The sequence below is a fragment of the Cuculus canorus genome, chromosome 1 (assembly GCF_017976375.1).
Source record: "Cuculus canorus isolate bCucCan1 chromosome 1, bCucCan1.pri, whole genome shotgun sequence".
In the NCBI taxonomy this organism is placed as follows: domain Eukaryota; kingdom Metazoa; phylum Chordata; class Aves; order Cuculiformes; family Cuculidae; genus Cuculus; species Cuculus canorus.
Genome location: NC_071401.1, coordinates 115,266,263 through 115,291,061, shown reverse-complemented (window position 1 = coordinate 115,291,061; position 24,799 = coordinate 115,266,263). Strand labels below are relative to the sequence as shown.

The 24,799-nt window shown below is 41.0% G+C and overlaps 1 protein-coding gene across 16 annotated transcripts in view; it reads left to right on the top strand.

The window, feature by feature from the left end:
• The window catches only part of BBX (BBX high mobility group box domain containing), a 155,067-nt gene that overhangs the window by 102,284 nt on the left and 27,984 nt on the right, over window positions 1-24,799 (top strand). For 14 of the 16 annotated variants that reach the window (XM_054068675.1, XM_054068670.1, XM_054068735.1 and 11 more), the window contains 6 exons: window positions 8,858-8,938; window positions 9,929-10,009; window positions 15,149-15,229; window positions 18,497-18,577; window positions 20,673-21,588; window positions 22,407-22,545. In XM_054068675.1, the coding sequence (XP_053924650.1) occupies window positions 8,858-8,938; window positions 9,929-10,009; window positions 15,149-15,229; window positions 18,497-18,577; window positions 20,673-21,588; window positions 22,407-22,545 (1,379 nt within the window). The remainder of the gene's footprint in view (window positions 1-8,857; window positions 8,939-9,928; window positions 10,010-15,148; window positions 15,230-18,496; window positions 18,578-20,672; window positions 21,589-22,406; window positions 22,546-24,799) is intronic. The other 2 variants (XM_054068622.1, XM_054068636.1) reach the window with 2 other exon arrangements.

Genomic DNA, 24,799 nt, shown 5'->3' with positions numbered 1-24,799 from the left:
GGTCGTACTGAAGTATGAGCCCTGTGATATGAGTCTTGTATCCCTCACGTGAATGTAGAGAATAGGCCCAGTTTTAATATCGATGCAATATTAACTCTACTGACTAAAATATTTGGTGAGACCAGGCAAGTCTGCCTCATGAGGAGATATTGTCACAGGTAGAAGGGTTGAAATACAATGACTGTATTAACAAGCAGGTGGTTTGCAAGTACTTTTGAGCAGGAATTTTATATGCTTGTGCAGTGCTTCACGGAACTGTGGTCTTGGCAGTAAGAGCAAAACAAATAGTTAATCATTTCCATATAGTCAGTTTCGTTATATGTGCATTCTGAAGCCATGCAAGAGCTAAAAAGTAGTCAGTGTATTGCAGTCTACTCCTATTCACTAAGTCTTTATGTCTAAAGTTTGTAGCTCAGTTGCCATCATGAACATCTTGATTTTACAAAGGAGTCTAGTAAATAAAATGTTTCTGCATGTCACCAGTAGTGCAAAGACCTCTGGTCTTTCTTTAGACTGATTATTATTTATGATCTATATTTTGGACCAGCTTTAAAAATTATTCAAAAGGTGGCAGGTATGTTGGGTAAAATAGGTGGTCACTGCCATAAATCTCTAGCCTGGAAAGATGAGCTGTGGAAGTCAAGAGGGTTTCTTTTTTTTCTTTTTTTGTGTTGTTTTCGGGAGGAAAAGCAATAATTATCTATCTGTTGTGATGCACCTTGGAAAATGTATTCTGCACTTAAGATGGGTTGCTCCTGTACTGCCAAAACTCTTTAATGCTTTTGCATATCAGTTTAAGCAGTGGAAATCTTTGTGCAGATGAGGGTACTGGCTTTCTGTGCTACAGTGTGAAAAATAAGAAACACTAGAGTAAGGTTGACAGAAAAGTGAAAAGGAATTGATTATTTTGTGTTTAGTTCTCAAACTTCAAATTTCAGTTTGGAGTTCTGTTTTTATTATGCTGTTATGTTTAAATGAGAAGGAAGGTGTATTATAATCTCAGATACTCAGTTCCATTAAGAAGGGCCTTTGCTATGACCTTGTGAGTTTAGCTTTCGTGGTTTTACATGAAAAGTGCTTCAAGTAGTTCGGTTTCAGATGGGAGTGAAGGATTAAAACCTACATGTGGATTTAGAGACAAATCGAAAAGGATGTTGTGTGATTGTTTTAGTTTATAAACATGTTTTTAATCAGGATTTTCGTATTTTTTTAATGAGCAAGACATATTTCCCATGTGCCTACATAAAGCTTTTTTTTTTCTGATAGAACATGGGATATAGCTTGTGATGTAGTATTTACTTTAAGTATAAGCTATGCTGCTATACTATGCTGTGCTTTTTTGGGCCTGTAGTCTTCTTTTGAAACCTGGCCTTCCACATCAAAGAGGCAAGCTGTGTAATCTGCTTTCCCCTACAATGTAGAGCAAAATAAGTGTCATGAATACAGCCTGAACAAAACTAGTTGAGGGATTTGTTGGCTTTTATTAGAATCATGATGGGTCAGAAATTAGCCCATACTTGAATTACCATACTTTAGTTGTCCTCCACTATCTGAGGAGCAGGCAGATGTCAGAGCACTTTCTCAGGGAACAAAACTGCACATCCCCAATTCTTTCAGGTGGTCCCCTATTCAGAAGGGACAGACCAGGAAGGAAGGGCGAAGGCATTGCCCTCTGCATCAGGAAAGGGATAGAATGTGGAGAGCTGTCATTGCAGAGTAGCCACAAACAGATTGAAAACTTGTGGGTCAGAATAAAAGACCGAGGAACCAACAGACACCTTGTAGTTGGTTTATACTACAGGAGACCTGATCAAGGAGAGACAACTGAGGAAGCTGCCTTTCTCCGCCTACAGGAGGCTTCACACTTGAAAGCTCTCTTCCTACTCAGGGACTTCAACCACCCTGACATACGGTTGAAAAATAGCATGGCAAGCTGTAGGCAATCCAGGAGACTCCTGGAGTGCATTGAAGATAATTTCTTAATCCAACTAATAGAGGCTCCCACCTGAGGGGATGCAATACTGGACCTGATGATCACTAATACGAGCAAATTCGTCACTGACATTAGGATTGGAGGCAGCCTGAGCTTCGGTAATCACGCAACGGTGGAGTTCAAAGTCCTGAGGGATATGGGACAGGCAAGGAGTATAGTCAGGACCCTAAATTCCAGGAAAGCAGACTTGCAGCTCTTCAAAGAGTTACTCAGTAGGATCTCGTGGGACATGGTCCTCGGGGACAAAGGAGCAGAACAGAGCTGGGAAAATTTAAGAATGCTTTCCATGAGGCACGGGAGTACTCAGTCCCCGGTTGTAGGACATCAGGCAGGAGACGGAAGGGACCAGAGTGGCTGAGTCGAGACCTGCTGGTCAAACTCAAGAACACGAGGGAACTGCACAGGCAGTACAAGCAGGAACAGGAAACCTGGGAAGAGTATAGGGAGGCTGCCCAGTTGTGTAGAGATGAGGCCAGGAAGGCCAAGGTGCAGCTGGATCTGAACTTGGCAAGGGAAGTGAAGGCCAACAAGAAGGGCTTCTATAGGTACGTCAGTCAGAAGAGGAAGGTTGAAGAGAATGTACCCCCACTGATGGTTGAAAACGGTGACCTCGTATCAACAGACAAGGAGAAGGCTGAGGTACTTAACATTTTTGCCTCAGTCTTCACTGACAACCACTCTCCTCACTCCTCCTGTATCATGGGACATCAGGATGGTGACCGGGGGGGGCGGGGGGATTGTGACCACCTGAGGAACCTGGACATATATATAAGTCTATGGGACCTGATGAGATGCATCCCAGAGTCCTGAGGGAATTGGCTGATGTGGTTGCCAGGCCACTCTCCATGATATTTGAAAAGTCATGGCAACCAGAAGTCCCTGGTGACTGGAAGAAGGGTAACGTTTTGCCCATTTTTAAAAAAGGTAGAAAAGACTACCCTGGGATCTAATGACCTGTCAGCCTCACCTCTGTGCCTGGGAAGATCATGGAACAGATCCTCCTAGAAGCTGTGCTAAAGCACATGGAGGATGGGGAGGTCATTAATGGCAGCCGGCACGGCTTTACCAGGAGCAAACTCTGTCTGACCAACCTAGTGGCTTTCTATGATGGGGTAACCACAGCAATGGATGCAGGAAAACTGATGCATGTGATCTATCTGGACTTCTCTAAAGCCTTTAACACAGTCCCCCACAACATCCTTCTCTCTAAAATGGAGAGAGATGGATTTGATGGATGGACAGTTTGTGGATAAGAAATTGGTTGGGTGATCGTATTCGGAGAGTAGTGGTCAGTGGCTCAAAGTCCAGATGTAGATCGGTGACGAGTGGTGTCCCTCAGGGGTCCGTACTGGGATCGGTGCAGTTTTATATCTTCATCAATTATATTGACAGCGAGACTGAGTGCACCCTTAGCAGGTTTGCAGATGACACCAAGGTGAGTGGTGCAGTTGCCCCGCTGAAAGGATGGGATGTAATCCAGAGGGACCTGGACAGGCTGGAGAAGTGGGCCTGTATGAACCTCATGAGGTTCAAAAAGGCCAAGCGCAAGGTTCTGTGCCTGGGTCAGGGCAATCCCCGATTTCAATACAGAATGGGGGATGATGTGATTGAGAGCAGCACTGCAGAGAAGGAATTGGGGGTGCTGGTTGATGAGAAGCTCAACATGAGCTGGCAGTGTGTGCGCTCGCAGTCCAGAAGGCCAACCGTATCCTGGGCTGCATCAAAAGAAGCATGGCCAGCAGTGTGAAGGAGGCAATTCTGCCCCTCTATTCCTGTCTTGTGAGATGCCATCTAGAGTACTGTGTCCAGTTCTGGAATCCTCAACATAAGAAGGATATGCAACTCTTTGAACGGGTCCAGAGGAGGGCTACAAAGATGATCAGAGGGCTGGAGCATGTCCCACGTGAGGAAAGGCTGAGAGAGTTTGGGTTGTTCAGCCTGGAGAAGAGAAGGCTCCGAGGAGATCTTATAGCGACCTTCCAGTAACTGAAGGGGGTGTACAAGAAAGCTGGGGAGGGACTGTTAACAAAGACTTGTGGTGATAGGACTAGGGGGAATGGCTGTAAATTGGAGAGGGGAAGATTTAGACTAGTCATTAGGAGGAATTTCTTCACTATGAGAGTGGTGAGGCACTGGCACAGGTTGCCCAGGGAAGTTGTGGCTGCCCCATCCCTGGAGGTGTTCAAGGCCAGGTTGAATGGAGCCTTGGGCAGCCTGATCTAGTGGGACATGTCTTTGCCCGTGGCAGGGGAGATGTAGCTGGATGAGGTTACAAGGTCCCTTCCAACCCAAACTATTTTGTTATTCTATGATTCCATGTAAAATAAATCCTCCAGAACAGTCCGGGTGCTTGGTATTCTCCAAGGGACTCATATGGATGAAGTTTTGTCCTCCTAACTGCGTGTCAGCAGGAATTGTCTCCAGCTGTGTTTCTCTGCGCTGGGAAAGTTCCTGAGTGTGTTTGCGTGGCAGCCCTGGTGTGTTTTACATATGCCTTTGTTTCCTTTTGATTCAGTGTTTCAGTGGTGATTAGATATGGAGCAAATATTTCTCAGGCTTGTGTCTCCCCAAACACGAAGATCCTGGAGCTATTTAGATCTGGATAACTGAACAGGACTTATGACCTCTTATCCTTGGGCACGTGGACAGAGGAGACATAACATGTTCATCTTTGCGTGCCTGTGGGACAACCTAGGGTTCAGTTTCAGTGCTTATACTTGAAAACAACTTTGTGCTCGAACCAGCATTTAGAAGGTTAGCGGAACATGCTGTGAGGTGGTATGAAAGGCTCAGTAAGAAGCTCAAAAATTCATCTTAGAATTGGTAAGCTGCTTTCCTCTTCAGTGGAGGGGGTTAGTTGTATTGCGTTAGGGTTGATATTGATGTGGGGCAGAATTTCTTGTACTCAAGTGACTGCTGAGGTATTGTCAGTAAGCTCAGAAGCTGCTTAACTAGGGAAAATGAAGGTATAGTTTTTGTATGCATCTGAGTACATAAATATGTATGTTGTGCTTCTAAAACGCTGGTGCTCCTATTTTAAAAAAAGAAGATAGATGTAGTGTCATTTTTTAAATAAAGCTCTAAATTATATCGTGTAGTGTTCAGTACTGTTCGAGTATGGTATGTTTACATCCAAGATACACATGCTTATATGATTCATAAACTGGGGGACCTTCAGACACAAGATTACCTGTCAACATGCAGTCTGATTGCTTGTGTGTATGTATGCAGACTAGGGTGGCCATGTAAGCATAGGTCTTAAATACTATTACCATCTTAAAAATTGTGAATAGAAAGGAGGACAACACTGGCATAGTTAGATCAGAACTTGAGAAATTATGAGAAAAATGATACTTAGAGGTCTGCCAGTCCTGTGTAAATGTATTCGATGCCCACTGATTTTCTGTCAAGTGTATGTTAAATGGATGTATAGGGACTTTTCAAATCAGAAGTTTAACCTTTGAGTTGTCAGAAGCCCAGATGTCAGGTAACAAAGTGAACAGGAAAAGGCACAACGGCGATATCTACAAAATTGCCTTAAGGCTTCTGCTGCCATCTCTGTAAGTTGCTGGTTATGTTCCTATTTTTGTAATTTTTTGATAGTCTAGAGTTTTCCTTCTGATAAAGGAACTCAGTGTCAGTACATGATTGATTTCCAAGCAGCACCTGGAGTTACTAAGCAGATAGGCAAGAGAAACTACAGACCTTGCGAGCAGTAAACAAAGGGCTTGGTTATGCAGTGAGTTTACAGCTGACTTTTGGGTCCTTTTGTCAGTTACACAAGACTGCGGTGTGTATATGATCATTTTTTATGGAACACCTGAGCAGAAATGCCATGCAGGTCTGTTCCAGCTACTGTTGCAGTGAAAAGCAAAACCTGGTCCTCGCTGCAGGTTTATAAGCAGAAAGGCTGAAGCTGGGTGAGGAGAGCTCCTTGCTTGCCTTCTTATGTCTCCCGCTGCACATCTGCCTTACTTGCCCGTCAGGCCCTTTGCTTGCCTTACAGCAGCATCTAGTGGCCTGTCTGTAGGTTACTGCCTGGGAATCCTGGTATTTGTTGTGCAGTCCAAAACCTGGCTCTTTTAAGTTTCCCTCCCTTGCTGCTACATGGCATGTCAAGATGGCATTAAAGCTTCGCATGAGTCATTTTGGAAGGTGAGCCAGGAGCAGTCCTTCACCTTCATTCGGTGTGATCTGTTTTAGAGCAGGTTATGGTAATGTGTAGGGAAAGGGAGGCTACAGGGGTGTTATCCTTGCTGTTTCCTTGTATTCGAGAACAAAAGGTTATCTTGCTCATGATGCTGGGTCTCTGCAGGGTGGTGTTGTCTAGGGTGTAAATCAGAAATGAAAAATTTCTCCTTGCAGCTGAGGGTAAGCTAGGAGGAGGAAAGAGGAGAAGAAAAAGGAGATGTAAAAGGACATTTTATTGTGGCAGGAAATGAGATGTATGCAATGGCACAATTTCTGCATCCATTTCCTCCAGTAATTATTTTAACGTTTTGATCAGCTTTAGCGTGGCAGAGGTTGTAAGTCCTGGGGTAATAGATTTCCCACAAGTCAGGAACGTGTGGGGAGCAGCAGAGTAGAAGAGACAATCTCAAAATAGTGGTTCTGTCAAGCAAAAGCAACAGCATTAACTTTTTAAAGATAAAGGAAATCAGTAGGAAAAAAAATGCTTGTTTTAAGCACAAAATCACCCCCGAGTTACTGAGCACCAGCTGTAGGAGACTGGGCATCACTCATTCCACAGCTTGTGGTTCTTGTACCACAAGGTGAACAAGCTGTGCCTGACCCACAGCCTGTGGCTTCAGAGGCAACAAGAGGGCTTGTGCCCAGAAAGTGAGTGCCTTACAGTGCTTGTGTTGCAGGAGCTGAGCCATAATAGCCGTTCTCAGAAGGGCTTCTCCACTCCAGCACAGTTCTCCTGGAGTGATGCAGGTCAATTATTCCCAACTCAGAGCGGGTTTGTGCTATGCCAGCTCAGGTGTGTGTGTTCGTGTGGACATGCCCCTAGATAAGCAGAGGAAGCTGCGAAGCTATGGTCTCCGCTGTGGTGGGTAGGCAGAGTTCAGGCATACGTGTCCCTGCAGCACCTGTCTTGGAGAGTGAAAAGGTTCCACACCGCTTCCTTGTTCACATTGCTGCTTCTAAGCAAAGGTAGTGCTCTTTCATATGGCACATTGAATAGGCACCACTTGCGAACAAACTGCTTCAATAGTCACCACAAAATAAGCTATCTAAGGTAGCTGGTTGAACTGCAGGTGTTGTAAATGCAAATTTATGGGGAGCCAAATCTCAAATTTAGTTATTCCTGCAAGAATCCCACTAATGAAGTGGCCTGAAATAACCAAAGGAGCACTTAGCTATGCAAGCAGCATCCTTACATATTTCACACCAGTGCAGAGACTCAGACTTTCAGAAACTGATGACTCTACAGCAGCAAGATGTATATGCATCCCAGTACAATCTACACCACTGCTCACGCACAGACATCTTAAGCAGATCATACAGAAACGTGAGAAAAGCAGTAATAAACATTACATCAGTGAAAACAGTAACACAAACTAGTAAAAAAGCAGAAGACTGGAATTAAAAATACATTCTTTGCAACCCTTTGGGTTGGTATACTCCAATAGTAGACTAATAAAACATCCTGCTTGGTGTTTAATAATATAATGGAAGCATAGGTTATAAGAGGCAGTTCTACTATTTGGTTTGATGGCAGGGAAGAAAAAAGTTTGGCTGTTTCCTCAAACAAACTGTTGTGTAGTATAGTTCCCCTTGGCCTGTGGCCTGCTACACTTGGATCTAGTATTTTCAAGGTTGTACGGGTAGCAGATTGCTTGAACAAGATGCCACTGGTGCCATTGCAGTGCATAAGCATCTTGGACAAACAGCAGCCGGAGCAACACAACAAACTGTGTGTGATGTAGGCCTGTCTGTACTGTGGTGCTTTTGTTGGTGGAGAGAAAGGTCCATCCTGTTACTTATCTTCCCAAATTCCTTCAAAGACTCCTTCTTTTCATTTCCTGTAAGCCATGTCATATACCTTATTTTACACTACCTGCCTCCTGCGTCTGAAGAGTTACACTGTAGTTCTGCATTCAAATGTGGCATTTAATTAATGTCTCATGTTTCCTGCAATTCCTTTACAGAGTGATGCTTGATTAACTCATTTCTGGCTTATAAGAATAGTATGGCTAAGCTCTGTGTTAATTTGAATAAGGCCATTGTTTTTGAACAGTGATTTCTTTGCATTTTGATTTCAGAAGTTATGACTCTTTCTTGCACTGCTTCTCGTAAGCACTCCTAAATGGATGTTTAGGTACATTATTTGAGCAATTTTAGGCTTGTACCCCTAACTACTTACTTTCATGCAGTTAGGTGATTGGGGATTATTTTTCTAATAAATATTTCTGTCACTTAGCAACCCTCAGTGCCTACAAAAATTTTTCTTCAACTTCTAAGTAATTTTCATATTCAGAATGGTAGTACAATTTACAAATAGAGCATCGTTGATAGCACCGCAAATAGAAGATAGGTGTATGTTTGGCCCAGTATGGTCAGTTTAGTACTCTGTTGCATGAAAGTCTTCTGCAAAGTTTGGAATTATAAAAGAAAAAATAATCTCTGGTATTTTTGTCTTTCTTCTTAGCATTTTCAAATGCATTACAGTGGGTGCTAAACTGTGTTTTCACCTATAAATTTGCTTTAACTTGTCCAGTACTGTGAAACATTACATTGCCTATCTTCTCTTAAATTCTACTTTTTGGTAGAGCTGCCTGTTCTTTTGGTTTACTCACTGTTATTCTTTGCTTGAAAGAAGCACCTTCAAGGTATTACACTGCACACTTCTTGTTTCAGGTTTCCTCAAATGCTTGCCAATCTGATGCAACTAATTCTACGGAAGCCTGTCAGAAGTCATCATTATTTCAGTTTGCAGAGGTGAGTTTCCTTAAAAGGGGTTGTCTTCCCCAGTGTTTCCTTGTAAGAAGAATCTGATGTTCAGCTGAAAAGGAAATGGAAAACCTGTAGCTAAAATTCATGCTTTTATTTGTTCCTTCTTTTGGGGTTTATGGCACGGGATCATTTATCAGCTAGATAGTAGTAGGTAGGAATTGTGTTCTATGTTGCAAGATATGCTCTTGCTAAGGGCCTCTGAGGGCTGACTATTCCTTATTCATGGAAGAACTTCAGTGAGGGCAGGGAAACAAGCTCATCTGCACCGCTAAAACATGTGGTTCAGAAACATGTAGCTCACTGATGATCAGTAATTAGAAGTGCATATTAGTTAGTCTTAATTTTCAAGGATGTTAAACAGGCTGCACCTAACCGGTGCTTGGTAGGTATATGTGCCAGTGGCACAATAATTGGTACTTGCACTAGGGTCTAACATTAATCAGAGGTATCTTTTGCGACAAAAGTAACTGACAGAAGATAAACAGTATAAAATGCAGTTCCCTTGGTGTCTGAGAAGGATCTGGTATCTCTTCTCAAAGAGATGTTGTGGCCCTGTCCACATTTAGCTTCCATGCTAAGTAGCAGCTGGTGCTGCATCAGCACCACCATTCTGCAGTCTTGGGTCTTTCACTGAACTGTGAAATAGAATATATTGTTAAGTTTTTGATACTAACCCTCTTCTGGCATATCAGCAGGCAAAGAAAAGCCCCTTAAAAAGAAGGTTTAACCTGCTCTATTAACCCTAGAAAATACTTTCCTTATGAAAAATCATTCAAGATCACCATTTCACAGATCACCCATTACATGTCTCCTGGAAAGCAGACACTGTTCTTTTATATGTGTGTGCTGGGACTCATTTGCATGCTCTTAAGTACTAGGAGTCTTTTCGTATGATGGATCAGAAATTTAGCACGTTGAAGTTTGACATTGAAACTGAAGAGTTAGGTAATACAGAAATAATTGTTTTCCTGACAGATCTCTTCAAGCACCTCACAGCCTGGAGTCCTGGGAGCTGTAAAACAAACTGAAGAGTCTGCTTTGTTTCAGTTTGCTGAGGTATAAGGGCTGAAATATGGTGAGGGAGGATGGGAGGAAGCAAAGAACCAGAAACAATTGCTACTGAATGGCTAAACACCCTGTCTCATAAGGGGTTCCAAGCAGTAGATGTTCATTTTCATGACAGTGTTGTGTTAAGAAAATCATGGGGCAGAATACCCAGTGATATGAAGAGATGTTGGCCAGCTGTAGGATGCACAGAAGATATTGAGCTTGTGAACATTACCCGACCTTTCATACCAAAGGACTGCTGCAGACATTCTTTTCTCCCAGTGGCTTTGTCATTTTCATTTAGGAAAAAAAAAAACCAAATAAAAGACATTCTGAAATGACAGTTCACACTCCTGCTTCTGGAAAAGGCTGCAGCAGTGTAAAATGGCAACTGCCTTAGAGGCAGGAATCCTTTGGCCAATAAACTTGCTGGTCGAAGGAAGCTTACCACAACAGCTGCAAGGATATTTAACAGCATTTATAGGTGGTGACTTATAATGCATATAAATTATGTCCATAAGTGTGTTAGCTATCCTTCTTCCTCCACGTATTGAGTATTTGGAGGTTTTAAAGATTGCTTTTAAGAATTTCTTCGCCCTTGTGTTTAATGTGCCTACTCTTCTTGCCCATTTGGGGGAGTCTGGTGCTGTTTGCAGAACCAGTTGCACTAAAGGTATGTTCAGGGTGCATCTGAAAAGACTGGGATTGGAGCTGGTGCTATTGTGGAGGAGCATGATGGGATGAAAAGATACCGTATTTGCTATTCCATGTGTTTATAGAGGTTTTACTACATATAAAACACTTCTTCCTGTTAAATGTTAATTGTGTACTGTGTGTTTTTAGCTTGGGTGGGATAGGCTTTGTATTTATTAGGAGGTCCAATTAAGAAAAAAGAATTTACTGATTCAGATGCCATAAAATACCTGACTACAGAACACCGCTATAAAAGATAAAATAAAGTTAATATCTCTAATCATGGAGATGTTTTCATATGTGCCACCTTTTTATTTAAAGTTACAAGTCAATTTGGAAAGTTCTTTTGAGAAAATTAGTGGAATTGAGCAGGATGAAACCGTGTGCTGAAGCCAACTTTTTAAATTAATTAAGAGATACAAGCTGGAGAACACTTCTTGTGAATTTTATTGCAAAACATTGCATGAGTGAATCTGCTAACTTAGTGTCAAAAATCTTAGCCATCTTACATTTTAGTTAAACAGCAATTTTGGATATCTGCAGAGTTAAATTAAACAAGGTATGAATTGCCTTTAGTACAGCACTTCCAAATTGTCATGTAAAGCCTGGCTTAGACATATGCAGAACCTTAAATCATTTCCTCTCCTAATTGAACAAAAACCAAAATTACAAACCTGGAAATTGTAATATGGATGTGGCAGTGTGTTGAGTTACATACCACTATGCTGAGCCAGCTAATTTGGCACATTGGAGTGCGTGTATGAATCATCAGATGTTAGGTAGAAGAGGTGCTTAGAAAGTTAATTAGAAACTGGAGAGGATAGGATTTTGAAGTCAGGCTTAATTTCTTTTTCTTGTTAAAATATTAAAATGTTCGTGCAGTCTGGAGGAGGGATGATTTTTTAGTTGTTTTTTCAGTGTCTGGAAATAAAGAACAGAAATCTCAAAAAGAAAAAAAAACAAACACAAACTACAACAAAACCTTTTAGCTATGATTACTCCTCCTGTGTTTTCCTGTTGTTGTGAAACCTTAATGGCAGTGACTAACATCATGTTTTATCTGTAGCAATAGAGAAATGGCACTATTTTGAGACTGCATTCTGATTTCATTTAGATTATTCCAATGGAAAGTATCGAGCATGGAACAGCACTTCAAGCTTTCCCCACTACCACCTTTCAGATTGTTTGTGCCCTTTCAAATATAAGGACTTCCATTTGCACAGGGTGTCTTTGTCAAGTTTGGCAAAAATCCCATTCCTTACTTTGCCACTTCTTACTGGGTCCTGTCTACATGAGCGCATTACTGCCTCTAGTAAGCTAAATTATGGTAAGCAATTTGCAGTAGGCTGCTGTCAGCAACATACAATGCTACAAAAGAAAAGAGAGAGTGTAGTTATTCAGCCAGCAGCCAAGTAGACCTGTGAAGAAATGTGAAATGTGCTGTGGTCTGATGTGCCTGGAGACTTTTGGCAGCTGTCCCAGATCAGTTTTGGTTCTGGCTGGATGTTCTTCATATGTTGCCTTTTTGTTCATCGCCTTTGCAGCAGGATGAATAAGAGGGCTTCTTTGTGAAGCCACAGATCCCGTTGAGTAGACTTGTCACTTAAAATGGGCACCTTTACCCCAAGAGTACAAGTCCCGTGTCACTGAGAAACAGCTCAGTGTACATAGGTGTAGCATGGGATTCTTGCTTCTCTACAGCGTTGGTTAGCCTGTCATCTGGTTGTCTGTCGCAAGTGCTATAATCTTCAAGTAAAGCTTGAGGATATTGGCTAATGAGGCCTGCCCAGTGACTTGCCACAATAGACAGTGAAAATCCCAGGAGTAAGACTTTGTTGGGTCCTGCGGGTGTGCAGGCAAGCACCTTGGAGGTCTTCAAAGATGATGTGATGTCCTCAGAAGAGTTCTCTGAAATTTGGAGTGTTGCCAAGTTATGCTCTTGGCTTTCCTATTCCACTCTGATATTGGAAATACTTGGCTCTGCTTTTGTCCTTCTCATTTATACCTTGGAAAGCCATTATATGGGCCAGTGATTTCTGAGCAGTGGGATGAGTTCCTTAGCGTAGTGGCTGTTTGCAAGCTGTCTGCTCACATGGGCTAGTTGCTGTCATCCTCCTTGCCGTGTGAGGGAAACAGAGCAGATGGGACCCCTTGGTCTTACGGGATGTGTGTTTGGCAAATGCAAACAGATGGTGATGACTGCTTCATAGAGAAGAAACACAAGTACCTTTTAGATTTACTTAGCTAAACTCTCATCCTTTACTAAACAAACAAAACACTTCCTGGGACTGGAAGCAATAAAATTGCTGGTTTACCCATGTTAAAAACGAAACAAAGCTAATACCAACAAACTCTTCACTTTCAACTGATTTCTAAAGTTTTTCTGTAGGTGATTTAATCAAAGAAACCAGTCGCATGCAGCATGCAACAGGGTGGAGATTTCTTTGCTAGTCCAGCAGGTTACTATGATTTAAGAAAAATGCATGTTTGAGGATAATTTTGTCCTTGCTTCATTCTCACTTGCTTGCGGGCAACCTTACTGTTTATTTCTGTGCTGAACAGAAGGTTTGAATCGAGAACTTTTGGTCAAAATGCTTTGAAATTGGGAGTGTGAGAGCTTCTCAGTATCTTCTCTTCCAGCCTTCGCTTAGGTAAAGCTGTAATCCTTCCAAGTAAAGCCATTACATAAAATAGACTAACATACTTGCTGTTCACCTATACTTATTAACTACCTGTGTTGAAGTTTAAATGCCTGTTCTAAGAGGGAACTGGAAAAAATGGTACCATGGCCATGCTTTTTTTTCAAACTAGAAAGTAATATAGTAGCTAAAATGCTGACCTGCATTGTAATAAAAGATGATTTGATTCCAGTGATGCTGAAGTTAAACCTCTACATAAGAAGGGGCTATTTGTGGTTTTAGTACCTCAGATTCTGATTATTCTAATTAGAACAGGAAGGTGGTTTTAAAGCAGGAAATGAGAGATGTAATCTCACTGAGAGGTGGTTGATCAGCCATCTCCTTACTTCTGATATTTGGCCAACAACTTTGTCAGAATTAGTTCTAGGATTATGTGTCTTGCTGTTTGTTTTCTCAACTACAAGGAGAACTTTTTTGCTGGAGTGAGATAGTGGCTTCCTCTCTTTCTATTAGTGCTACAAGGATCTTGCATTTTATTAGGAGCACCCGTTTTCTTGTCAAAATGAAGTTCTTTACTCTTTGCTCAAATTGTACATCAGGAGGCAAAATATGCTTGCATGTTCTCAGGTTGTTCTTCAATGTGTCGGTGTCTTTCTGTCCCTTTTTTGCCGTTCGTCTTGCAGCAAAAAAAATCATTAAGAGCCAAGTGTTATGGTAGAAAGATAAGAAGTTGAGACCCCCTTCCTTGCAAAGCACAGTGCGCAAGATCTCTTACTCCTGTGGGGTTCTGAGTAGGTTCAGTGAACTATCTCAAAACAAAACTGGGATTTAAAATTATTCTAGTTTAATATTAAAAATTATTATGAAAGCACATTCAAATCTTGTTCAGCATATTTTAAATAGCTTGCAGTAAAATGGATGTTCTGGGTTTTGGCCGGGGGTTGGTTTGTAATGAATCTCCTTTACAACTGGGAAGTAAAGTCTTCAACTAATCTAGTTCGAAAGAAAGACATCAACTATAAAGAAAGGCCAAGCTGATGATTTTTGTATCTGAAAGATCATGTTAATAAGCCTGATTTTTTGTGATGAGGCAGATGCCCCTAATCTTAGGCATTTTCAAGACTTCCAGGTCAAACACTTCCCTATAATGCCATGCCAGAAAAAGGATCAAAGATGGGAAATAGTAATTAATTCTTGCATTGGTGAACTGATAATGGTCCAGTTGGAAGCAAGTCAGAAAAAAATTGACTCCAAAAGGAAATGCCTGAAGTGTGGTGGTAGTCACTTACGCAGCACTGGTGCTGGAACACCAACATCTCTTTAGAAAGCTGCATTTGCCTTGAGATGTAAGGACTTACTTCTATTTTCTAACTAAAGAAAGTGAAACAAGCTGTTCCTGTGAGGAAAAATTGTCCTCTTCTATATCTAACCAAATGGAAAAAACTGCCCAGACTTCTCAGGAGAATTTTATTTAACCTCAACATCCGCAGTTCATATTTTTAAGGAACAGATATGCTTTGTTGCAGAAAACACGCTGCATGCTAGAATGTTAGCTGTGGACAGTAGACATGTAGAATGGAATCCATGAGCCTACTTTAAGGAAGATATTCTGTATTTGATTATATCTTTCTGACTTCTAAATGCCTTTGAAGTTTCTTGGATGGAATTGCCTATCTAATGTAGAGTCTTCTGCCAGAAAGATCTAAAAGTAATTGATATAATGAATGCCTTAATTTTTTCATTCTTTTTCTCCCTTCTTTTCTGTCTTTCCCATGTGCCACTGAAATATTTTTTCCTCTGTTCATTTAATATCTAGATCTCATCAAATACTTCCCAGTTGTCAAGTCCTGAGCCAGTAAAGCACTGTGGGAAGTCAGCACTTTTCCAGTTGGCAGAGGTAAAGTAATGCCTGTTAGAGTCACAGGGGGAAGATGAGTGTATCTTTTCCCAAAAAAAGTATGAATTGTGGAAGTTTTGCTCTAGTATAAAATTGAATGTTTCCAGAAGCATGCAATACTAAATAATACAATAACAAGAGAATTGGGCACTGTCAGTGGCCCCAGGGACCAGGCTTTTTTTTTTTGCTACACTTCTTAATGTGCATTGTTTCTTGGAGACCATATAGAAAAAAATATGTTTCTGTTTAGAAAAATTAGCCTCATGACTGTAATAAAAGTAATGTTCAGGACAACAGCAAAAACAAAAGACATCAGCATTCTTAACGCAGAGCTGGATACCAGGATTCAAAAAATTAAAGCTTTGGTTATAAGAACTGGAAGGCATGGTACTGAATTGGGCACCGAGAATAAGAGGAGAAAAGTAGACTTTGTTGTCATCAGGAATCTGTATGGAGAATTGGAAGTTGAAGCAGTGTAGCAGTATATTAAGTTCTAAAATTGCTAACTCTCAGCAGCAATCAAGAATACTAGGTTAGGTTTCCCAACAGTCCTAGACTTTCTCTGTGAGCCTTAAATATAACTTTGTAGAGGTCTCTTTGATGTGGGTGAATGACTCAAAACCTTTGAGGTTTGGTGTGCAAATACTCTTCTTCTTGATTATTGAAAGCTGAAGATACATGGTGTATTCCAGGTAAATGAGGGAGGATGCTAGCACCTTGCTTCTACACTTTTTTTGCATGTTTTTTTTTTTCAAAATTATGTCCTATTTCAGTGAGGAAAATGGTTATCTAGTGGCATCCAGCCATATGTTCTTGCTGGTGAAGTTAATCCCTCTCGGGGGGGGCGGAAAGACAGAGGTCGGAAGCGGTGAAATATAAGTATTTCATGTCTTGTTCCATGGATTGTAATGCTACTATTGGACTTCATAGGAATTTATATGAGTGGAAGAAAAACTGCCTTACCCTACTGGCAGTCCCTGGCAGTAGTAGAGTTTGTGTCTGTGTGCTGTGTTGTCAGCAGTACCCGTGCAAGGGTGATTAATTCTAGCTGTGATCAGTCATGCACAAGGACATCTGACTGTGGCAGCCCTGGGACAGCAGAAGAGTTGGTAGTACTTAGGGACACCAGAAGCAGCAGGCTTTGAGTAGTGCTTTTCTGGAGTAAGGCTGTTGCTGAGTGCAGACTTTTTGGAAGTCATGATTAAAAGTTGCGATGTGACTGAATTTGTGAAGCCTTAATTCGGGTGAAGGACAGGTGCTTATCCACAGAAGTTCAAAGTTTGTACCACAGTTGACAGACAAAGTCAAGCTAAGTCTGGCAGCAGCATGACATTTGCATGTTGGAGAAGTTTCTGTGGTCTGTCAGTGATTGTTCAGATGGACTCGTACAAACCTAATTTAGTGTATACAATGAATGTTAAAGGCTCTGATTCAAACAGAGAAAGTCATTGCAGATGTAATAAGCTCATCCTCCTTATCTCAGCTCTTGTAAGACATTAGTGCTCTTGATTTTTTCCCCCTCCACAGTTTTGAAGATATCTGTTAAATTTTAATTGGATAAATAAAATGTGAGAAATTCAGCTTAAGTTTTCAGATAACATTTGAGGACCTGATTTGAAGCATCTCAAATAACCTGTGTTCATTATCGCCTCGAAGGTATCTTAGGTTTGCAAGTTCATTTGGCAGACATCTGTGCCATGCTGCTGTAACTCCCAAACAGCAGATGCTGTGCACTGGAGAGAACTGGACTACTGTCTCCATGCTGCTGGTGTGGCAATGTTCTGGCACACAGGAGCCTGTGCTTCAGCACACCATGCTGCTCTGCTCCTCCTTTATCTCTCTGCTGTATGGATTAACCGATTTTGTATTCCCTCTCCATTCCCTATGCCTTCCTTTTTTTGATATTTCACAATATTTCACAGATGGTGGTAAAATAAAACACAGAAGTGGATTAAATAGTTTTTCCCAAAATTCTGAGAATTTCTAAAAATGAATGGAGCAGCCACTCTGCAGTCCAAAACCTGGGAGGCTGTTGCTGATCAACTCTGCTGAGTCTCTTGCTGTGCCTAAATGCATGTTTTGTCTTCAGCCTTCAGTGCAGAGGCATGAGAGTGAAGGGAGGCAGTTGTAGGAGTGTGCATCGCTTCTGCAAAGCAAGGAGGCCGCTTCTGCTTCAGAATGCTAACAGCACTAACAAGGCTTTGCTGCTAAGTGGCGTTTGTAGACTTCAGCTGTAATGTTCAGAGCTTGGGAGACGCTATAAAGAGCTGCAGCTTCCAGGAGACACAGAGATAATATTGTTAACCATTTTTGTTTATTTCCATTACGGCAATGATGGGTTGATTTCTGCAAAATTGAGTTTGTGGATCTGCTTTGTTTGCGGGCAATGAAAACTGAATTTGGTGGGACAGGGAGATGGTGTTAAAAAACTTCAGTTGCCCAGTCCCTAGAAATCCACAGTTTTCTAAGAATGCAAGAAGAAGAAATCTGCAAGACTGATCAGAGATTATGGGATATGTCCTTAAAAACAGAACATTTTTTCCTTCATAGTAATGACCAATCCTGAAGCTGATGATTTTAATTTGTTTAGAAAAAGATGCTTTCTTTGCACCCAGCTCAAAACCGATACAAAACACTCTAAAGTGTGTTTGAAGAGGATCATGGTCTAATACAGGAAAAAGCTTCTGGAGAATAATCAGCTACCTGCTTGCCAGGCAACCTTCCATACTCTTGGGAGTAATAAAGGTTACCAAAGGCTTGAGGACTCCTCCTTCACTTTGGTTTCATAGCATCTCTTTTATATGAGTCCTATAGGACACCAAGAGGCAGTGCCATAGCCTGACAAAATTAACCTTCTTAAGCTATGATCATGAAAGTATTTTGCAATCAAATGTCCAACTATGCCTTTGAAAATACCAGTAGCTGGGTTGCATGCTGGTATAGGTTGGCGCTTAGCTGCGTAAGTCTGCTTATGTGTGAAAGAGCACGTGCTTCAGTTCATTCTGCCCTTCAAAGGGAATCTTGACAGAAAGATCCCCCATATCAGCAGGTACCTTTAGTGTCCAGTGGTGTTACCAACCAGAGGCCTGGTGGAGGCTGGTTTTATTTATAACAGCATGCACGGGTCTGCACTTCTTAATATATGATCTTATGAATGAATTTTGGGAAGAGGGAGGAAACAAGGCCTTCAAAAGCTGTGTGGTAAACCTAAAAGAATTGTGATGGTGAAAGAATGTTTTTCTTTTTTTCTTCCCCTGTTTGTCTTAGATTTCTTCAAGTACATCTCATTCAGGTCCTTCTGATTTAACAAAACAGTGTGGAACATCAGCATTATTTCAGCTGGCAGAGGTAATATTAAAATACTGATGACTAATTGCCACAGGTGCAGTGGGGCGGAGAAATAAATGATGTTGTTTGCTGCAGTCTGGAAGGCAGAGCAGTGCTACAGTTATAATTACACTGACACTTATAGAAGCCTAAATTATTGTGGCTTGGCTGCCACAAGTCAAGATTTCCCCAAACTAATCATGAACTTGGGGGTTTCTAAAAGTTTGTGCTGCGACTAAGAAGCACCAGTCCCTTGTGTCAAAGGGACTCTTCGTCACCATTGAAATTTTTTGCCTTTCATGCCTTCTGTTCTTTGAAGTGGGTAATTAAATAGGTCAATAGCTATTATAGAAACTCTGGTATGATACTCTAGAAACTCTGATATATATTTTCAGCAGATCTTCCTTCTGGGAACGGTTAAAACCAATGGCCTCTTATTGAAATATTGTATTTCTTTTGTTTCTGAGCTTTTTTTTTAGCTTTCCCAATCTTAAAGTTTGTGAATTGCAAGTTTATTTAAAGCTCACAAAACAGAAGTTTCTTTTTTGTAGCCATATCCATAGCCCTCTGTACTGTTGGCTACTGCAGCAGAAGCATTACTATCCAGTGAGATGCACTTTAAAGACTGATCTTTATCTTCTGAAAATCACAGGCTGTGTTTACGTTGCAGTGGAGTTAAAAAGTCAAAAAAATGCCTTAGTACCAGGAACCCACCTCAGCATAGTTGCGGGGTTCTCCTCTGCATAATTTAACCTGCTTCCTAATAGACACTGTGTTGCCTGAGCACTAGTATTTCCAGTGCTCAACCCTAGCTTGAACTGCACCAGACCAGGAGTTTCTACTCTGTGCAGCAAGAATTTTGGAAACTTACTACAGAGTGTTCTGTTATTGGTGTTATGCTCATACATTTATTGTTGTAGTAAATATTTTCAGTTTGCAAGGAAAAAATGCCTTGCGAATATGAGAAATCTAAAATTGACCTAAAAAGAATCATAGAAATGTAGAATAGTTTGGGTTGGAAGAGACCTTAAAGGTTACCTAGTTCCAAGCCCCCTACGATGGGCAGAACATCCATACCACGTGGCCCATGGGCTGAGCTCCAGGATAGGAAAGCCTCTGATGTCTGGCTCAAAGCAAGCATCTTTTCTCTGGCTTTGCTCCCAGTGGTTGTTTGGTTGACACTTATTTTGAAAACAAAATAGCACTGGGAATTCAGCTTGGGGACTTTGAAAGGGAGATTAAGAAGGAGAAGGCATGTCTTCCCAAGGGCAACTACTTGGTGCTGTGAAGGACTACCCTCTGTAGCAGTGTGAGCATAGGTTACAGGTGATCTGAAACAGAGAGGATCTCCCAAATCAGTGCTGCAGGAAAAACAGCAGTTTGAGAACCTTGTCACATTGTCACAGCTCCTTTTTTGAACATCACTATTCCTCAGTCAGTATGAGGGTTTTGGTTTCCATTAATGTTATCTCCAGGAGGAGATAACCATGGCAACCACTGCTGCTTTGCAGTTCTTCGCAAAGTAAGTCTCTGACATGAGAAGAAAGATTTGGAAAGCTTTTTTGCTCCCTTCCAAATTATTTTGCACATTCAAGTGAAAGAAAATAATCCTCATTACTGCAATTCGGTTAACTTTTTTTTCCCTTTCAAGGCCATTTGGAAAATAGAGGAAAGACTTGTATGTAGGAACATTTGATTTGAGAGCTGAAAAGGGGGTCTGGATGCCAGACTTCAAGTAACATGTCTGTGGCAATAATGAGAGGTACTGTATCATTCCATTGCATTTAGAGTATTCTGAAAATGTAGCAGTGGGTTTCCCAGTTCTATAAAAGGCACTTTAAAGGATCATCAAAGGAAACACCAGTGAGGTGAGTTGGAAGTTTTTTCTGTTAAGAGTAGTAGAACTTCCAGCCTTATTCTAGGACTTACCCATCATCACGTTGCATCAGTTTCAGTAGGGCTTCAGTGTATTTTTCAGTGTTGTCCTTTAGCGTAGTTTTCTTTCCTAAACTGAGATGCCAAAGAGATTTCTGGGTAGTATTCCACCTGTTAATATAGGTCAGTAACGTTAACAGTTGATGTTTGTTTCATGGGACTATTTTTAAACTTGTTTCAGATGTGCCTTGCTTCAGAAGGAGTAAAAATGAAAGAACCTGGGAAAACAAAAGTGGAAGCACCACAAGGTGTGGGAAAGGAAGTTCCAGAGGAAATGGAAATAGAAGAACTGGAGAAAGCAACAATGAAAGACTCCTGTAAAGGAAAAGTAGAACAAACAGAGCTAGAGAAGATGCAAAACTGGGATAAGTCAAAAGCTGAGGAATCAGAGACTGCAAAATGCAGAGAATTTACTAGTCTTGCAATGGAGAGAAATCCTTTTGAGAGAAATGATAACATAATGGACATGTACTATTCTCCAGAGTTTTCAGTGGCTGACATGAATATCCTCGGGCTAAAGCCAGAAAAGATAAAGAAGAAAAAGAAAAAAAATAAGTTAGACCGGCACACAAATGAAAAATCCACCCCCAAGAAGCCTTGTAAAAAGAGGCAGTCCTCCGAGTCGGACATTGAAAGTGTAATGTATACAATTGAAGCCGTTGCAAAGGGGGACTGGGGTGCTGAGAGACTTGGAGAAACTCTCCGCAAAAAACCCCGCCCTATCTCAAATGTGAAGGAAAGTGTGTTGGATACAAAATCACCAAAGAAAAAAGTGAAATCGAAAGAGAAGAAGACATCAAAGGAGAAGCCTCCAGAGACCACCAAAGAATCAAAGCCTCTTGATTTCCTTAGTATTACACCGAGCAAGGAAGTACCCTGTGAGGCTTCTGATAACATTAAAGTGGAACCACTGACCCCAACAGAGGATGTGGTACCCCAAACCTTACCAGAACAGGTCAAAACTGAGGACAGTGACTGTGTTAAAAAGATAGAAACCTGTGGCTCCAGGAAATCTGAGAGATCTTGCAAAGGTGCTCTTTATAAAACTCTGGTGTCAGAGGGCATGCTCACGTCTCTGCGTGCTAACGTGGACAGAGGTGGGTGGCTTTGAGTGTTTTGTTTACAGCATGAACCACAAAAGCCTGCCTGGAGTAGGAGAAAGAACGAAAGTCCATGTTTAAACTGAAGTTTGAGCAGTGTGTGGTGAGGATGCTGTCTGGTTGGACTCTGTGGTCCATGGCAGGTCTTCTCTAGTCCTACCATTTGTGTTCCTACTTACCTCACAAGCTCTTAACCTCTGCAGTTTTGTCTTTCGTGATCTGAAAGATAACTTTTTGACCAAAGGCTTTCTTGGTTAATTCATTGACCTGCTGATAGATGTGTGGAGGACTTGTGTTATAACCCTGAACAATTAGTTTGTTTCTATATAAACAACTCTTGTTAGTGTGAGCATCACAAGAGGCAAATGTGTTGTGCTTCTGCTTTGGTTGGTTGTTTTGCTCTAGGTGGTGAGCAAGAAGGACAAATTTTCAGTAATTTCTGGAAGCTTTCAGTGAGATGTCTTGAAATGTATTTTTCCAATTAGTAGATTTAGATGTGTGATTAGAACAGACAGAAAAGAAAAATGTGTTTGTAATTTCGGGAAGTTTATTCCTGTAAATCTGCTCATCTCTTTCTCCTTCTTCGTACCTCGAGAGATCCTGACTTTAGAGATAGTGTAAAAACCAGGTAGGAGGGAGGAAATAGTTGCCAATATCATCATTGTCTATTTTTAAATAAATATTTTGTAACCCCTTCAAGAAGGTCAAGCATCATAAGTTGCAGTACTGAACTGGGTACACAAGGGCCTTCTCAGCTTACTGTGTTTTGGCACATTTTTCTGAAGATGAGAAACAATTTTCTGCCTTCATCCCAGGAAAAAGAAGCTCAGGAAAAGGCAACTCCTCAGATCATGAAGGATGCTGGAATGAAGAAAACTGGGCTTTTTCCCAAAGTGGGACAAGTGGGAACAAAAAACTGAAGAAGACTAAGCCAAAGGAAGAGTTTGTTTTTGGGTAAGTTGCGGCTTAACACTGTTCAAAGTTTTAGTTAGGTCACCCCAGTAACTTAAGAGTGAGTCTTCCTCATTGCAGCTAAGTAAACTGCATCCAGCACCCAAATAATCAAAATTAGTCAGAATTCCTGAAGATTACAAACCCCAGTGGGCTGAGTCATGCTCTGTGTACCTGCTTGTGTACCCAAGTAATTCCTTGGAGATCCTTCCTGATTTACACTACTGTAAATGGATTTGAATGACATTATTTGCGCACTTCTAAAAAAACCTGTGCAATATTTACCCACTGAAGAGGTGGTGAAAAGGGTTATTTATATTTTCAGAGCACTTCAGAAGCAGTATTTAAAGTTCTGCGTAGGCATTCAGTCATCGTAAACAGACTTAAACCATAAAGAGCAGATCTCTTTGCCTGTTTGGAGAGATTGCTTACAGAGGAAGAGCAAACAGTGTTTTTAATATTGGCAAATAATTATCATAAATATATCATTTTTCCATTGCAGAGACAAGTTATTTAAATTGTTAATGTACACCATGAGGAAATTACATGTATCAGAAGAGTAATTAAAGATTACAAATGTATTAAAATTTAGCAAGGCCACACAGAATTACTTTTCTAGTGAATGAATTATGATTTTTGTCGGAGTATTAGAGATCTGTTTAACTGCAGGCATAGTTGTTAAATCTACTTAGCCATTCATAGTGACTTGCAGATTCTTGAAGACTTCCAGTTATCTGAATTCTGAGAGCGAAAATGAATTAAAAAGGAGTAGATTTTCCACACTTCATGCTTAAAATTTTAATGTGTTTCTTTTGTGCAGGCTTGTGGTAGCTCTTTTTATAACTTGGTCTATGTGAAATTTAGTTGCAGCTCACTTTAAATCAAAGATGTTAAATTGATTAAAACCTTCAAGCTTATTTGCTTGGAAAAATTAATGTAACATTTCTGGTATTTTTAGTGCGTTGTATGTAAGTTTAGTAAATATTTCTTAAAATTTAAAGATTGAAAACTTTTCATACCTAACGGTGTGAAAATTAAATGCATCTCCTAACCGGAAAAAAAATGTGCTTACAAATCATTTACTCAAACTACCTAGGAAAATTGTGTAAATAATTAATTCATTTGACAAATACTGTTCTGCCATCATTAGCTGTCTGGCTGGGGAAAATACATATTTGCCAGTCTTACTTCTTGATACAGTATGTCATTAATTAATATTATTTAGTGAACTCTGTAAAGGCAGAATCATTAATTTGTGGAATGTAAGTGGTGGAGAAGGTATACATTATCCCTGTTCATCTTCTGGTCACTTGAAGAGCTGGTTTTACCTCTACCTGCTCCTTCTACCTCTTTCTCCTCCCTTCAGCATCAACTTTCAGCCTCATTTTGTGTGTGTGCAGGGGGAAAGGTCCTCACCCCTTTGGAATGATGCCTTGCTCCCTTTGTTCCCTCACCTTCTTCTCCATCAGTAGTTGCCCACACTTCCTCAGTGGTCTGGGTCAAGTGTGCTTTGTCCGCATGCAGTCCATTCCTTTGCTGAGCAGTGTTCTGCCTGCATGCATCTCCTGGCAGGACTAGGCTGTACGGCATGAAAACCTCAGCTATGTGTGTCTGACTAGGCTTGTGAGATGCTTTGAAAATTCATTACAATGTTAATTTTTTTTTTTTTTTAATAATTAATCACTAACGTTGTTTTCCACTGTCCTCGCACAAACAATAAATTACTAGCCAGGATGGCAGCTTGTCTGCTTTCAGGGTAAGTCCTTCCTAATTAGAGCTGCAGCCTCTCATATGGTCTTAGGACAGGAGGCGAGACAGGTGGCAACAGGCAGTAAGAGAGGAGCTGGAGCAGAGGATGGAATCGCATGACAGCCATCTGAGCAGAAAATGGACTTGTTTTGTGGTTGTCAGGGAACATCCACTTGGAAAAGAAAGGTAGCAGTACCAAGCACCACAATATCAGATTTTGTGGTATAAAGCCAAAGCAAAACATGCACACACATGCACACAAAACGCCAAAACAAACAAACCTCATCATGCACGCACTCAAGACCCAGGGCTGTTATTTAAGATGGAAAATTGTTTATGGAAAGAACTAATGATTGTAGAGATAAAGTGAAGTATCATTCTGTATACCAAAGCTTTCAGAATGCAATTTGTTTGAAGTACCGCTTCAGAGAGTGGAGAGAAACGTGAAATTTCTTGAGCTACTTCGAAGTGTACAGTGTGTAAGGGCCATCCCTCCAACAGCCATGCC